This window comes from Vipera ursinii (genome assembly GCF_947247035.1).
Source record: "Vipera ursinii genome assembly, chromosome: 5".
Classification (NCBI taxonomy): domain Eukaryota; kingdom Metazoa; phylum Chordata; class Lepidosauria; order Squamata; family Viperidae; genus Vipera; species Vipera ursinii.
The window spans coordinates 59,689,530-59,705,571 of NC_139518.1; the positions used below are offsets into that span (position 1 = coordinate 59,689,530).

Genomic DNA, 16,042 nt, shown 5'->3' on the forward strand with positions numbered 1-16,042 from the left:
TACTGCGACTGTACACGGAATTAAATGTGTCCAGAGAAATAATGGAAATGATGGAGCCTGTGTCCAGCTCCATCTTACAGGGGGCCCCTTGCAGCTCCACCTGAAGTCTATACTTGGGTTTAAGGGGGCGTCAGGCCCCAGTACGGCAGACACTTCTATGGCTTGAGCAAAGTCCCATGCTGAACAGCCTCAGGGCCCCGGTACCTCTCCTGGTCAGATCTTCTGACTGGCAATTCAATGGCTGGTCCCTCTGGCGACCTCTGCAAACTGATGGGATGTGGCCAGTTTTTCTGCAGGCCCAGCACATGGCTGTTTTGAACCTGCAGTCCAAACATTTATTTATTTATTTATTTTAATTCCATTTATATCCCGCCCTTCTCCGAAGACTCAGGGCGGCTTACAAGCTTAGCAGTAGCCTTCATTCTATGTATATGCCTGCTTATTAGGGCTTTCACACACACCTCAAACGGCATTATTACAAAGTCAGCTTAATTGCCCCCAACAATCTGGGTCCTCATTTTACCTACCTCGGAAAGATGGAAGGCTGAGTCAACCTTGAGCCTGGTGGGATGCGAACCTGCACTAATTGCAGGCAGCTGGTGTTACTTAAGGAGGCATTAGCCCACAACCTGGACATCTAGGCAAGAGATCTGCGTTGTAAATAGTCTCTTGCTGCTTGCTGCTATGGAGCTGTTGGTCGGGTTGTCTGTGCAACTTGTCGACTTTGGCATCTTCTTCGGAGTCCTTGGTGAGTTCTGCGTCCTCGTGGTGGATGGCTTCTTCACGTTGCGTCATTCTGGTGGGCCGGATCATTCGGACCGCTCCACCAGCAGCTTCATCTGCCATGACTTTGTTCTGGGCATCTGCGATTGACAGGACCTCTCTGGCAAAAGGTTTCTGCTGCAGCTCTCTGTTGCAGAGGCCGCAGATGAGCCGGTCTCGAAGTCGCTCTTTGACATCTGAAAATCGACACAGGCATGTGGCCTGTCTCAAGGCCTCAATGTACTCAGATGCGGTCTCTCCCGGCTGCTGTATTCATTGTTCGAAAGGGTAGTGCCATGCAATCACTGACATCTTTGGTTGGAAGTGTTCTCTGAGCTTCTTCTTCAGTTCGGCGTAGGAGACAGATTCCAACAGCGTGGGTGCGAACAGGTTTTCGGCCAGATCAAATGTTGCTGGGCCGCACATACAAAGCAGCGTGGTGGCCTTCAGTCCATCCTCTGTGACCTGGTTTGCCTGAAGGTTGTTCTTGACCTGGGACAGGTACGAGGGCCATCCTTCCGGTTGCTTGATATCGAATTCTCGCAGCCTTTTGACCTTGAGCATTCTGCTGGTCTTCGTAGCTGGATCTCAGCGTCTTTGAATCCTGTCTCTCCATTGCCCAGGGACTGGTCCTCTGAGCATGTGGTCGCTAGCATGGCTTAGCTAGCCGACCTTAGGGGGTGGATTTGCTTTTCCCGCCAGGCGTGCGCTGCGTCTCCCCTAGTGAGTTTCAGCTTCGACAGAGAAGCAGGATCCCAACTTCATCGCCAGTGTTGTGTACTGGGTTCGTTGCACAGGAATGAACACGAGGCGAGTGAGTTCAGCAAAGATCATGGTTTATTGCTTGCAGGATCTGAACTAGAGAACAGGGCTGCGGATGCAGCAATTTATACCCTGGCCCCTAGGCAGCAGCCAATAGGTTTGAAGCCACCTATTGCCACCTAGGGGCAACCAATAGCAGCGCTGGAGACAGTTTGTCTGAGATGCTGGGAGCCGTTAGCTAGCTCCCTGCTCCAGCAGCCTGCCAGCCGTTACCACATGGTGTTAACAAGCAAGCCCAGTACATTACATGCATCTTACCATTTTGGAAACGTTTCCTGGTGACATCTTTATTTTTTAAAGTTTCCATTAGGTTGCCCTCAGTGTTGACTCACCCCACACATTAGGTAAGTCTTTGGTTAGCTAGATCTGTGTTTTCCTCTTAAGATGAGAGCAACCAGCAGCTGTTTCAGGAAGAGCAGAGATGGACTGCAACTTGACAGCATCAGGAAATCACATAGCTGACTCTTTCAGATGGCTTTAGATGGCCTTACTCCTTTTTCAGAAAAACAATACATCTGTTTTCAAACCATGTTGCCAGTCAGTTGGTCATCTGCACACTAAAGCAGGAGAGCAGAAGGAAGGGATACTACTGTTCTTCTTTCCTCTGGCTGGCAACTTTATTCATCTATCCCCAGCATCTGACCTATTCATCTATCCCCAGCATAAATCTGACCTATTTATCTGCAGGTCAGAGACCTGAAAATCAACTTTTAAAAAGACTTGGTTTTCACAACTGGCTACATCCATGGATCTAACCATATACTTTGCTGCAGCCAATCCAGGATAAATTTAGTATATATATAATTCTTCAGTAACCCAAAAGACTCCGCTATTAGAAATAGCACTAAGTACAGAGAATAGCCTTAATGTTCCTCCCTTTAATTAGTATGTAAATGCAACAATTGCTTGTCTATCTCAAGAAAAGGGCCCATGAATTACAGGCTTGATACATCACTAGCATCTCTCCTGCAATGTGGAATGGACAAGGCGAGGCTATGCGACGTTTAATGAAATAACTCAGTGAACTGTGCAAGGGCAGGAAGTACCTTTCAGTTGCTTCAATCCGCTTGCAAGACTTCCAATGATATGGGGAATGAGTAACTCTTGGAGAATCCTATCTTCTTCTCCATATTAGAAATCCTGGGATCCTTATGCTGTATTCAAAATTTGATCAAACTGATCAGTATACCATTTTCTCAGAAATCAGACCTTGGAAGGTCCAAATGTTGCAACTCTTGCAAGAAGAAAGAAAGAAAGAAAGAAAGAAAGAAAGAAAGAAAGAAAGAAAGAAAGAAAGAAAGAAAGAAAGAAGGCTGTTCTGCATCTGGAACAACCTTTTTGAGGTTGAAACAGGCCCTACTCAAAGTGTTTCACAAAGTTCTAAGCCATGGCAATCACTATTTTGTTTAACCTGGATTAAATTTCTTCTCCAGAATTCAGAAAACTGCCCTCCCCTATTTTTTAAAAATAAAGTTGGTTCCCCCTTGACTCAGAGCCTTACTTATCTGAACTGAAGTGAGGCTTTTGAATGGCTCGTTCACAGTAAATAGAAAGTAAATATTATTTACTTCAGCAGTGTGCAGCAGCAGCCAAAAAAAAGCTAATACAATCCTTGGTTGTATAAACAGAGGCATAGAATCAATATCACATTTCTTTTTTTTATTGAAAAGTTTTAAAATACATTTTGAATACAAAGAAAACCCCCCCTCCTCCCCCCCTCTCCCCAACCCCCCTCCCCTCCCCTCCCCTCCCCCTCCCTGACTTCCCAGAGCTGAATACAGGGTATAAAAATACAAATAAACATAATCTAAAATATGCTAACAACAATAAAACATTAAATTCTATCGCACTTTAACTCTCCATTGTCCAAATAATAATAAAATAACTACAAACTAATTATACATCATATAGATCCAGTACTTATTCAAATGCTAAATGAAACTTTTTAGTCCCATATTTGTTCTGGATATAATCAATCCATCTCCTCCATTCCACAATGTATCTCTGTTGCGATTGGTCTTTCAAATATGCTGAAATCTTCGCCATTTCCGCCAAGTTAGAAACTTTTAAAGTCCACTCTTCTATAGTCGGCAGTTCTTCCTTCTTCCAATATTGCGCTACTAAAAGTCTCGCTGCTGTAATTAAATTCAACATCAACTTAATATCTATAACAGTAGTATCTGTAATAATACCCAATAAAAACAATTGCGGAGAAAACTTTATCCTTTTCTTAAATATCTTTTGCATATTCCACCAAATTTTAATCCAAAAAGCTTTGACTTTTTTACAAGTCCACCATATATGAAAATATGTTGCATCCTCACAACCACACCTCCAACATTTAGGCTGACAGTTCGGATACATACTTGCTAATTTTTTAGGATCTAAATGCCATCTATAAAACATTTTATAAAAATTTTCTCTTAAATTTTGGGCCTGTGTGAATTTAACATTTCTAACCCAAATCTTTTCCCAAGTATCCATTGTTATGACTTCTTGAAAATTCTGAGCCCACTTTATCATACAATCTTTAACAAGTTCCATCTCTGAATCAATTTCTATCAATGCATTATATATCCTTTTTATATGTGCTTGACCTTGATCTCTAATTTGTTTTACCAAGTTTTCATCAATCATCGAAAAACCAGTTTTCTGGTCCTCTTTCCATCTAGCCTGTAATTGCCCATACTGAAACCAAGTTTGTACAATCTTTTCTTCTTTTAAAATATTATATGGCTTTAATTGCCATACATTCCTTTCTAAAGATTTTGGCAAAACATTCATTTTCACTGCTGCAATTCTTCCCAATAAAGATAATTGTAATTTTTTCCAACTATCTAATTCTTTTTGTATTTTTTCCCATAACATTTCATAATTATTTTTATATAACTTCACATTTGAGGCTGACAGATATATCTCCAAATATTTAATCCTTTTAACTATTTCAAATCCCGTTAATTCTTCTAAAACAGCCTTTTGTGATACTGTCATATTTTTAGACAATATTTTAGTTTTTTGTATATTGATCTTAAATCCAGAAACTTTCCTATATAGCATTATTATCTCCATCAATTCTACAACTGAATAGTCCGGCTGGGTTACTGTAACAACCAGATCATCTGCAAATGCCCTCAATCTATAGTCCTGATCTCTTATTTGAACTCCCCTAATTTTTTCCTAATCACGTATTTTAATCAGTAATATTTCCAATGTTAAAACAAATAATAAAGGTGACAACGGGCACCCCTGTCTTGTGCCCTTTTCAATATTACATGGTTCAGTCAAACTATTGTTAACTATTATACGGGCTGTTTGCTTTTGATATATTGCCCTAATTGGTTGTAAAAATTTATCCCCAAATTCCATTTTCTCTAATAGTTTCATCAGAAATTGCCAATCCAATTGATCAAAGGCTTTTTCAGCATCCAAAAAGATCAATGCTGCAGGGATCTGGTTGTTTCTTTCCAAAAATTCCAATAAATCTACAATATGTCTCACATTATTCTTCATTTGTCTACCACTTATAAATCCAGTTTGATCACCATGTATCACTTGTTGTGTCATTAATCTATTAGCTAAAATTTTTGCAAATTTGTGCACTTTCACTTTTAAAAAGTCTCCACAAAATCCACTGAGTTAAAGATCATATACTTGCTTTAACATGAGTCTCCTGTACAACTCTGCCTGCATCCAAGTAATCCAAAGTTCACTCTCGCTGGCAGGGATGGTTGCTGCGTCCTGCTCTGCTCCAAAGCCCTGGAGCAAACTCAGGCTTCGGGGGGGGGCTCAATCCTTCAACCACCAGAGTTTCAACTCTGGTGGTCTGGGAGAGCTCTACCCCTGCCTGGGCGCTCACCCCCTCCTCTTCTCCTGAGGAAGGGGCTTCTGAGCCACCAAAACAGCTGATCGGTGCTGTTTTTGGCGGTTCTACGGAGCGACGGGGCTGACAGCCTAAATGGCTGCCGGCAACGGAGCCTTGCCACCCGGAAGTCTCCGAATCAATATCACATTTCAAACCTGGTGGAAATGGCAAAGATTTCAGCATATTTGAAAGAACAATCACAACAGAGATATATTGTGGAATGGAGAAGATGGATCGAATATATTCAGAATAAATATGGGACTAAAAAGTTTCATTTAGCATTTGAATAAGTATTAGTTTTATATGATGTATTATTAGTTATTCATTATTAGTTAGTAATTTAGTTATGTTTAAGGGGAGTTAAAGTGTGATAGAATTTAAGGTGTTTTTTTTAGTTAGTTAGCATATTTTAGCTTAAGTTTGTAAAGTTAATACCCTGTATTCAGCTCTGGGAAGTTGGGGGGGGGAGGGAGAGGGAGGGTAAGTGGGAGGGGAGGGGGAGGGAGGGAGTTTATGTTTTTAAAATGTATTTTAAAACTTTTCAATAAAAAAGAATCAATGTCACATGAAGTATTAGTACCATCTTATAAATTCTTAGTAACACCACACCTGGAATACTGCATTCAGTTTTAGAATAGAATAGAACAGAACAGAATAGAATAGAGTAGAATAGAATAGAATAGAATAGAATAGAATAGAATAGAATAGAATAGAATAGAATAGAATAGAATAGAATAGAATAGAATAGAATAGAATAGAATAGAATAGAATAGAATAGAATAACAGAGTTGGAAGGGACTTTGGAGGTCTTCTAGTCCAACCCCCTGCTTAGGCAGGAAACCCTAAACCATTGCAGACAAATGGCTTTCCAGTCTCTTCTTAAAAACTTCCAGTGTTGGAGCATTCACAACTTCTGGAGGCAGGTTGTTCCACTGGTTACTTGTTCTAACAGTCAGAAAATCTCTTCTTAGTTCCGGGTTGCTTCTCTCCTTGATTAGTTTCCATCCATTGCTTCTTGTCCTGCCTTCAAGTGCTTTGGAGAATAGCTTGAGTCCCTCTTCTTTCTGAGGTTGGCCTTTGGACGTTACCCTACAAGCAGATTATGCAGGTCTATTCTATCTTTTAAACCTAGTTGATTTTGTCTGGTTTTGGTTTGTTTTTTGACCTCTTCTATCTGAGGCACACCTAAGAGCTTTGTTATCACAAAGAAATAGCTTACGATAAAAAGGAAGTAATTACCTTTTTATTGAGTATGGGGCAACGTTTTCTATAAGTCATGGAAACTTGTTATCAGTGTGATGCCATTCTTGTTGGCAGACAAATAGATCATATATATGAACTGCAGATACTGATCCTTGAAAAACTTTTATGATAATATTTATGGCAGTGAAGACAAAGTGAAGTAGAAAACCACACCTCTGCTTTGCCACAAACTTTTAAATTCAGGTGCTGGTGGTCTGAACCTGAGACAGAAGAGAAGTGTTGGGAAGATGGACACAACAATGAAGCTGTCTTGGATGGTGTTGTTAGTGTTTTCAGGTAAACTCCATACTTAATCTTCTCCAGGGTGTTTGCAATAGAGTGTAGTTGATGGATCAGACTTCTTCATCCAAGTTCTCCAAAAGGGAACTGTTTTGAAAAGTTACAGGGTACGGCTGAAACTGAATCTCTGCATTCTGTGTATCTTCAGCTAATTGAAAATGTTCACTATTAGAAAGCAGTGATCAGATTCCATATGAAGTAGTACATTCTGAATTGAATTATAGAATTTAGCTTTATATGAAAGTATGTATATTTAAATGATTTATATATCAAAATGAGCTCCATTCACCCCTTAACTTCCAAACTGTGCAACCTATTTTTCTCTTATTGCAAAGTTTCACTTTAAATATATGTTTAGCTAACATACCACCATCTATAATTTTGGGGGTGTCTTTTAAGCTGTTAAGTATCTGTCAGTGATCAGAATTCCTCGTGCTAAATCTTTATTAACTGTCTATTAACCAGCTTTATTAATCTTTATTAACTGTCTATTAAACAAGTTTTTTTAATGGTATAGATATTAGGATTTAATATTATATCAATACACTCAATACCTCACTCAAGTCTCATGAGAAATAATTGATGAACATTCTTTGAATAATATTTTCATACCAGCTATGTATCTGCTTAATTGTCGTGCCATCTAACCCATGATTGACTAGTATGCTAATCAGAATATTGTCTGCAAATTTACCAACTGCTTTGTTGCAGTTAAGGATTCTATATCTAAGCATTCCCAGTTATCTGTCAAAAATGGTATAAGATTAATTTGGCGAAAATTGTTCTTGATCACTTCACGGCTTTCTCTGACATTTTGGCTATCTCTGTAGAACTAACTGATCTGTTGTTCCCTAGATCCTAGTTTCTCCTTTGTTTCAACATAAGGAGTATTTTGCCCTATTTGGTCATCTGGCATTTCCAGGGTTTTCCTGACAATCTGTTCTTCAGAATTTCTTCAGAATAATACATAAAGCTTCAGCCAGACAAATAACTGATTTTTTAAATGCCTAAGGATATAATTTTTGAGGGTGAAATTTAAACTCCTTTATAATAAATAAGTGCTGCATGATTATGTTTCTTTCCATCTCAAGTTTCAATTTTGAACTTTATCCTGTTCATCACAACTGTGCCTCTTGCTCTCTTATTGGTGAAAGTGGCCGTGCATTAGCTGTTGATTATCTCCGCTTTTCTTTATAACATACTAGGATTTTATTCTCTTAGTTCAGCGGCCCCCAATCTTTTGGACACCAGGGACTAGTTCCCTGGAGAGAGGTTTTCCCATGGACCGGAGGGAGCGTGGGTTTGCATGCTGCCTGGATCCTGTGGATGGGGCTTGGTTTGTTTGCACCGCCCAGTTTCTGGTATGCCATGACCTGGTGCTGGTCCACTGAAGATGTAACCTAGCCTGGTAGCGAAACGTTCAGAAACCAACCCACAAGAGATATTCATCACTATTGTATCTTGTTATTCTTAACATTCTTAGCTAATCTCCATTCATTCTGAGCACTTGTTCACTGCACTTTCAGGCACCCTGTATGTACTTTGGTAGTTTATCTCTCCATCTCTTTTTTACCGCTTTATTTGTTTGTTGCCAGGTCTTCCCTAAGCTTTTCATGTAGCCATGCTGGCCGTCTTCTCGTATTCATTCTTCTGCCTTTTAAAATTAGGATGGTCCCTGCAATATCACTAAGTTCATTCACTGGTATTTCTGGGCAGTTGTGGATATTTTCAACATGTACTGTGTTACTTCTCCGCTATTTATATTATTTCCCCTGAACGAATTTTATAATTATTATATTTCAGTTATGGAAAACAGACCACAAAGTGTCTGTTATAGTTTTTTTTTTCTGTGTGTGTGCCTTCAAGTCAGTGCTCAGTCCTGGGGACTGTGTAGACCAGGGGTCTTCAAACCTGGCCCTTTTATGACTTGTGGACTTCAACTCCCAGAATTCCTCAGCCAGGCACGCTGGCTGAGGAATTCTGGGAGTTGAAGTCCACAAGTCATAAAAGGGCCAGGTTTGAAGAGTCCTGGCGTAGACAAATCCCTGCATTTTTCTTGGAAAGATTTCAGAAGTGATTGGCTAACACTTCCTTCCTAGGGCTGAGAGAGATGGACTGGCGCAAGGTTAGAAAAATGGACGAGAGGGCCACTTTAGTCTTCAGGTTCTTGATCTTCTGTACTAGGCATACAAAGTGTGCTTGTAGATATTATCTGTGTATGATTTGTTGTCAGATAAATTGTTTTTTTCTTCCATTAAATCATATCCAATTTGTGGGTACTGCCTAGATCAGGCCCTGAAGTTTTCTTGGCAAGGTTTTTCAATGATTGGCCATTTCCTCCTTCCGTGGGCTGAGAGAAAGTGACTAGCCCAAGGTCATCCAGCTGGCTTTGTGCCTAAGGAGGGACTAGAACTATTCTAGCATGATACCTTAACCACTTCACCACCGTATTTATTTACTGTATACACCATCACACAACCCATGTTTCTAAATGGTTTACAAGCAAAAACCTGAAAAATGCCATATAATTCAGTAAAACAACCTACTTAAAACACAAAATCTAATCCCAGTTAAAAAAAACATTATCCCATTGCCATCCACTGAAATTTATGCCTAATAAAATGCCTAAATAAAATTATTTTAGCAACCTTGTATTTATTGTTTCTTCATTTGATGTTGTTAATAATCGTATTTCAAAGAGACATACATAAACAAAAATGAACAATTTACCACATGCATAAATAAAAGGGAAAAGATACATTTACAGACCCAGTAAACATATAAAAAAGAGCCACAGTGTCTTTTTTTTTAATCTTTAATGCCCTAAATGCCTTTACTCATCCAGGTTATTTAAAGGAGCACCTTTTCCTTTATGTTCATGCCCAGATTTTAAGAGTGTTTCTCTAACAAGGCTATCCTCCAGTCCCTACCAGCAAAAAATGAGAGGGGGAAACTTACAAAGGAGAGAGCTTTTTCTGTGGTGGTGCCCTCATTCTGGAATTACTTTCTAAGGAGGTTTTAAATGATGCCCACCCTAGCATCACTTTTGTGCCAGGTGAAGACTTTTTTCCAGGCTTTAGCATTTGCTAAATTGTAATTGCATTTTAAATTATATTGCTTTACATATTGAAGGGCCGTCTTGTTGCTGTCTAGTTTATATGAGATTTTCATTTTGCACTTCGTTTGATTTTGTTGTATACACATTTTGTTCTAAACTACACAGAGAGTTCACCTATTAGCATTTCAAAATGTTAAAGAAATAAATAAAGGCATAACCTAGGCATAACCTATAACTCATTTTTTCAGCCACCTGTCTACATTTTATGATACTTTGCAAGAAAAAAAAATAGAGTTAAAAATGGATGGCAAATATAGACACAGCTCAGAAAATGAAAGGTCTTAATCAAGTTCCGATTTAATATGCAAGTATGTTGAGTTACCAGCATAATATGTTAGTTGAGTAGCCTGGTCTATCTTCCTTTTCTAACTTAGACACGCTCTCCTGCCATTACAAGTGTACAAAATCAGAAAAATACTCCTGCCCGTGACAGTTCCTGAATTTTAGTTTAATCAACCCATTAATTTTGGTGTATGGACATAGTGTTTTGTCTGCTTGAATCCATTTTTGCTTTTTCAGGAATAGTGGCAATGGGGAGAGAAAGTTTTCGTTATATTATTCAAACCAGCTAGAGAGGATTTGGGTTTGTATTATGTTCTTTGGTTTGTGTGCAAGGCAGAGAGAAAGAGACTTTATATCTTTCTTGCACTTCACTGCCATTATACACACATGTAACTTGAATTGTGTACTTGCTTTGCATTATTTTATTAATCACGATTGCTTATTTGACAAATGTATAAAATAGATAACTGAGGCATGCAATACAGTAGGTTATATTGTTAGAGTTTAGTTGTCAGAGTACTTTGTAAGCATTCACTAGCCTTCCAGTTTACATGATATATTCGTTTAAAATTATCTGGAAAAATATTTTGCAATGTCATCTCAACTCATGAATGCAAGGGTGTCAAACTCACAAAATCACATGACGTGTCGCAATGTATTGCAACTTTTTTTCCATTGCCAACAATGTGGTGGGCGCTGTTTCGGCATGAGACATCCGGCTCGCGGACCTGCAATTTGACACCCCTGCGTTAGCATTTTGATTCTATTATTGCTTCTACAGGTAATTCGGCAATAACACCAGTAACACGAAGACCAAGTCTAAGACCAACCCTAGGAAAAGCTTTTGTCTGTAAGTCTTTTGCTTTTTTATAAATAATATTGTTGCTGCTGTTTTCTGCTGAAAACTCTGCTGAAACACTTACTGCCATTCTTATACATATTTACACTCTGGTATCCATAATTTGCTTTAAAGATATATAGTATATTATATAAGAAAAAGTACTATATCTCTATAACAAATTTCTTTCTAGATTTGCCTCAAGCATAATTTCAAATATGTAATTTTGACCCAGCACAGATAACATCTCTCCACACCATCCTGACTCTTTTGGCATTGCCTTATTGTGTGAACCAGTTCACGCACCAGTCCAAATGAAAAAATGAATGTTGAGGCAATTGGCTTTGGACTGAACTGCAGTCCCCATGGAACCATATCAACCCCCCTCTAGCATCAGATTCAGTCAGGTGACGTGCACCACAGACGTATTTCTGTATGTTTAAGAGGGGATTACAAATATTTTGAAAAAGGAGCTTAAGAATTCACGGGTATGCATGCAAAACTCTCCCCCAAACCATTAAATAACAGGAAATGCCTCTCCAGGGTCTTTGGGTAACTACAAATATAGGAACTTAGACCCTGATGATGTGGGAATCAGCTATAAAGTAAGGGAACTTGGTGCTCTCTGAGCTTGGTTGTTTTCTTGCAGAGGTTTCATTACCCAAACTAGGTTGCATCGTCAGTGCTACCTCTCATTTCAACCCTGAGCTAGAAATATTCTCCTATCAAGGAACTGGGTCTTCAGTGGCATCTCTAATACAAGACAATGAGAAAAATTGTATTCTTACCATTTTCTCAGAAGCTGAATTGTACCCAAGAATGAATGCCTAAATTGGAAAACAGTGCAGAAGGTTTGAACTATAAACGTTAATACCCTTTTGACCCTTCAGAGACTAACAGTGAGAATTTAATCATTTTAGTTTGTAGAGTTTATTGAGGCTTGAACCATGCCTTCTTGCAAGAAGAAATATAGCTTTATGGACTCAGATGAACATCCGTTCCTACAAGCGCTTCCTTGGAGTGCTAGAGGACAATCATTTAAATATGAGCCAACAGTGTGCGGCATCAGCCAAAAAAACTAATACAATTCTTGGTTGTATAAACAGAGACATAGAATCAAAAACACATGAAGCACTAATACCTCTTTATAAAATCTTAGTGAGACCACACCTGGAATACAGCATCCAGTTTTGGTCACCACATTACAAAAAACATTGTTGAGATTTTGAAACAGTGCAGAGAAGAGAAACTAGGAAGATTAAAGGTCTGGAGACTAAAACATAAGAAGAAAGGTTGCAGGAACTGGTTATGGCCAGCCTAGAGAAAAGAAGGTCTAGGGGTGACATGATAGCAGTATTCCAGCATTTGAGGGGCTGCCATAAAGAAGACTTATTTTCCAAAGCACCAGAAGGCAAGACAAGAAACAATGGATGGAAACTAATCAAGGAGAGAAGCAATCTGGTATTAAGCAGAAAACTTAACAATGAGAAGAATTAACAGCTCGCCTTCGAGCTGTTGGTGTTTCATCACTGGAGGCTTTTAAGCTACTTATTTCAAATTGTGTAGTGTTCAAAGTACAATTCCATATCCATATGAACAAGCAGCACCAACATGGCATCTTTCAGAAGTACCGGCTATATTAGCCATAAGTCAACAAATTGTATTGGCTGGAAACATGACATGCTCTAACATCAAGGAGGGCTTCATACTAAGGTAGCTGATAGGATTTTGTTACTATTTATTTGACCTATATGTTACATATATTACTCCCAGATAGTTAAGGTCTTCTTCATTTATAGGTCATCCTCAACTTATGACCACAGTTGAGCTGAAAATTTCTGTAGTTAAAGTGAGACATTTGTTAAGTGAATTTTGCCTCATTTTACGACCTTTCTTGCCACTGTTGTTAGGTGAATCATCGCAGCTGATAAGTTAGCAACAGGATTGTTAAGTGAATCTGGCTCCCCCTTGACTTTGCTTGTCAGAAGGTTGCAAAAAGTGATCACATGACCTTGGGACACAGCGACCGTCATAAGTCAGTTGCCAAGCACCTGAATTTTGATCACATCATGGGAATGCTACAAAGGTCGTAAGTGTGAAAACACTCATAAGTTACTTTTTTCAGTGCTGTTGTAAACTTGAAGAGTCACTGAATCAACTGTTGTAAGTTGAGAACTACTTGTACTTATAGGATTGGATGTTGTCCAAATAATTCTTTTTTCCCTGTAGCTATGTACCTACAAATCTGATTTACATGAATTTTCCCAGTACATAAAATCCTCTGATTCTGCAATTTATCAACAAAAATATTAGCTATTTACATATTTCCCTAGAACAGCAGAAAATAGTTACCAAAACAGAAGTATCTTTATCATGATCAATAATGTGTACAATAATGTGTAGATTTAATGCCTCGTGTTTCTTCTTTTGTTGTTGACAGACCCAGAATGGCTTCGATCAACAGGTAATTTTGAATTAACACAACTGTCAAGCATCTGGGAAATTAGGAGATTCAGGCAGTTCAAATGAGTATAAAGATTTATTGCAAGCTTAAGTTCTCTAGAAAAATCTGCCCAAGTGACCATTAAGGGAAATGCACAGGAGCTAAGAATAGGAAGGAATTCAAGTTGAGCTGGCCTTGTGTGTGTGAAGGCACTTGTTCCTTATGACTCGTTTGATTTCCTCCCTTGGGCTCAGCCTGGTCATCTCTACAGCAACATCTTCATAATAACTTATTCATATCCAGCTGTGAAATATAAATAAATTTTGCTCTTGTAAAACCTTGTCTCACTATTTAAAAAACAATAAACATACACACACATATATGCATAGACTTTCCTGATATAGGTTGCTCAGCCTAGAGATGAGTACCTAAAATTCAGTAATTTGTTTCTTTGCTACTGTGTAATTTCAACATTCTTTAGCTTCTGGAAAAGTCTAGAAACTCAAACGAATCCTGATCTGAAATGGAAATTAATGGCATCTGCCTTCCTTATTGTACAGCCATTCAGAACTAAGGACACAGAACTGATCTGGATATATGGGAAAGAACTATAAGCACTCTGGATATTTAATTTTATCTCTTTTTTTGTGGCAGTTTCCGTCATTTAACAAATGGTTTTTTTAAACTACACAGGTGCTGCCTGTCTGGCAGTTAGATAATATGTTGGGGGGGGGGAAGTCTTAGTTGGATATGAAATTCTCTTAAATCCATTTTTTCCAGATGTAATTTTGTTGCTCTGTTTGTTGATCCAAAGAATTTTCAGTTAATTAAGCAATACTCCATTGGCCCATTTCAAACCAATGTTCACTTCCCCATTTATTTTCAGTTATCATACAAAAATGTGTTATTATAGTTATTTTTGAGTTTATAAAGAATTACAGGTAGAGATACCATTATGTGAAAAGTATGGATCTTGTAAAATTGTTCAGATGCAATCTCTAAAATTAATTTGGGTCGCCCCCCTGAGGTGATCAGTTGCTACAACAAGATATGTGGAAAATCACTACACCCAGAATAACTGCTTTGCAGTTCCAACTCCCTTAAGATTTTTAAAAGCAGCAAGCTGAATTTGGTTATTTATCCTTGTCTTTAATTATTCTTATTTGTTGATGACATCAGAGTTGGAGTGGTTCATAAAATGAAGCCTTTAAAAAAAATATGTTTCTCTCTCTCTCTCTCTCTCTCTCTGTGTGTGTGTGTGTGTGTGTGTGTGTGTATGACTGGTTACATAGAAGTATGAAATAAAATGAAAGTTATTGTGTTTTCCAATTTAATATACTATTAATATACTGTATGAGTGGCTATTTTCCACATGGGATGCTATTCCTTTTTTTATATTATATTCTTTTCTTTCAAGTTTATTTATTTATTTTATTTATTTTATTTAGATTTATATACCGCCCTTTCCTCAGGGTGGTTTACAGGGCATTTAAAAAACAGTCAATACAAACGTTAAAATAAATTAAAAGAGATTAAATAGAACCCTGAGAAAATTAAAACCCAGTTAAAATTAAAATTAAAAATATTCTTAATGAAAAGTTACTTTCATTAAGAAAATTTTGTACATGTGTGTGTACATAGATAGATATCAAATCAGTTTTTCTTTTTTTCAGCTCATTTTCCAGCAGCCGTAACAACTAATTATGGAGCAGGTAATACTATGCACTGTGCTTTCATATAATTTGCTAATATGAAAAAAGATTATGCTTGATATCCAGAAATCACATATAATTTGAATGTTACCTGTAGCATTTCTTCCTGTTTCTGATTATACAGTAGCTGTGTTTACAAGTAACACTATCTTTTAAGCTGTAGTTTCAAGGACTATTTTTTTAAGCTAAGCTTTTATATCTGGCCTGTAAGATTGCAGAAGACCACGGGATGCCCCCACAGTAATATAAAACTGACTTTGCAGCCATCTGGTAGTGTGGGTTTTTACAGCCCAATTTTGATAGATTTTTTCCCCTCATAGGTTTGCTAATTTTACACCTAGTATACATAGTAATAAGGGTGCTATAGTTAACAATTGAAAATAAAATTATAAAATTTAATTTTATTCAATTTCATAATTTTATTTTCAATTGTTTCTATATAATACTCAATTATTACATTTATTATGCAATTATTATTATAATTGACTGTACAATTATACTCAACTAAAATTATAATTTTATTGATATATTATCAATAAGAAAACTAGATAGCAAAGAATATATTTAAGAGCCATTTTACCCTAATGGTTATAGGGCTAGAGTAGGACCGAAGAAACCACAGGTCAATTTGATTCGCAGTCTGGGACTGGTAAAAACGTAA

The 16,042-nt window shown here is 37.8% G+C and overlaps 1 protein-coding gene across 1 annotated transcript in view; it reads left to right on the forward strand.

Moving 5' to 3' along the window:
- Window positions 1-684: 684 nt before the first annotated feature.
- The window catches only part of LOC310641655 (scavenger receptor cysteine-rich domain-containing protein DMBT1-like), a gene marked incomplete at both ends in the record, with an annotated part of 38,846 nt that continues 23,488 nt past the window's right edge, over window positions 685-16,042 (forward strand). The window contains one exon of the mRNA XM_083364892.1: window positions 685-799. Coding sequence (XP_083221018.1) covers window positions 685-799 — 115 coding nt within the window. The remainder of the gene's footprint in view (window positions 800-16,042) is intronic.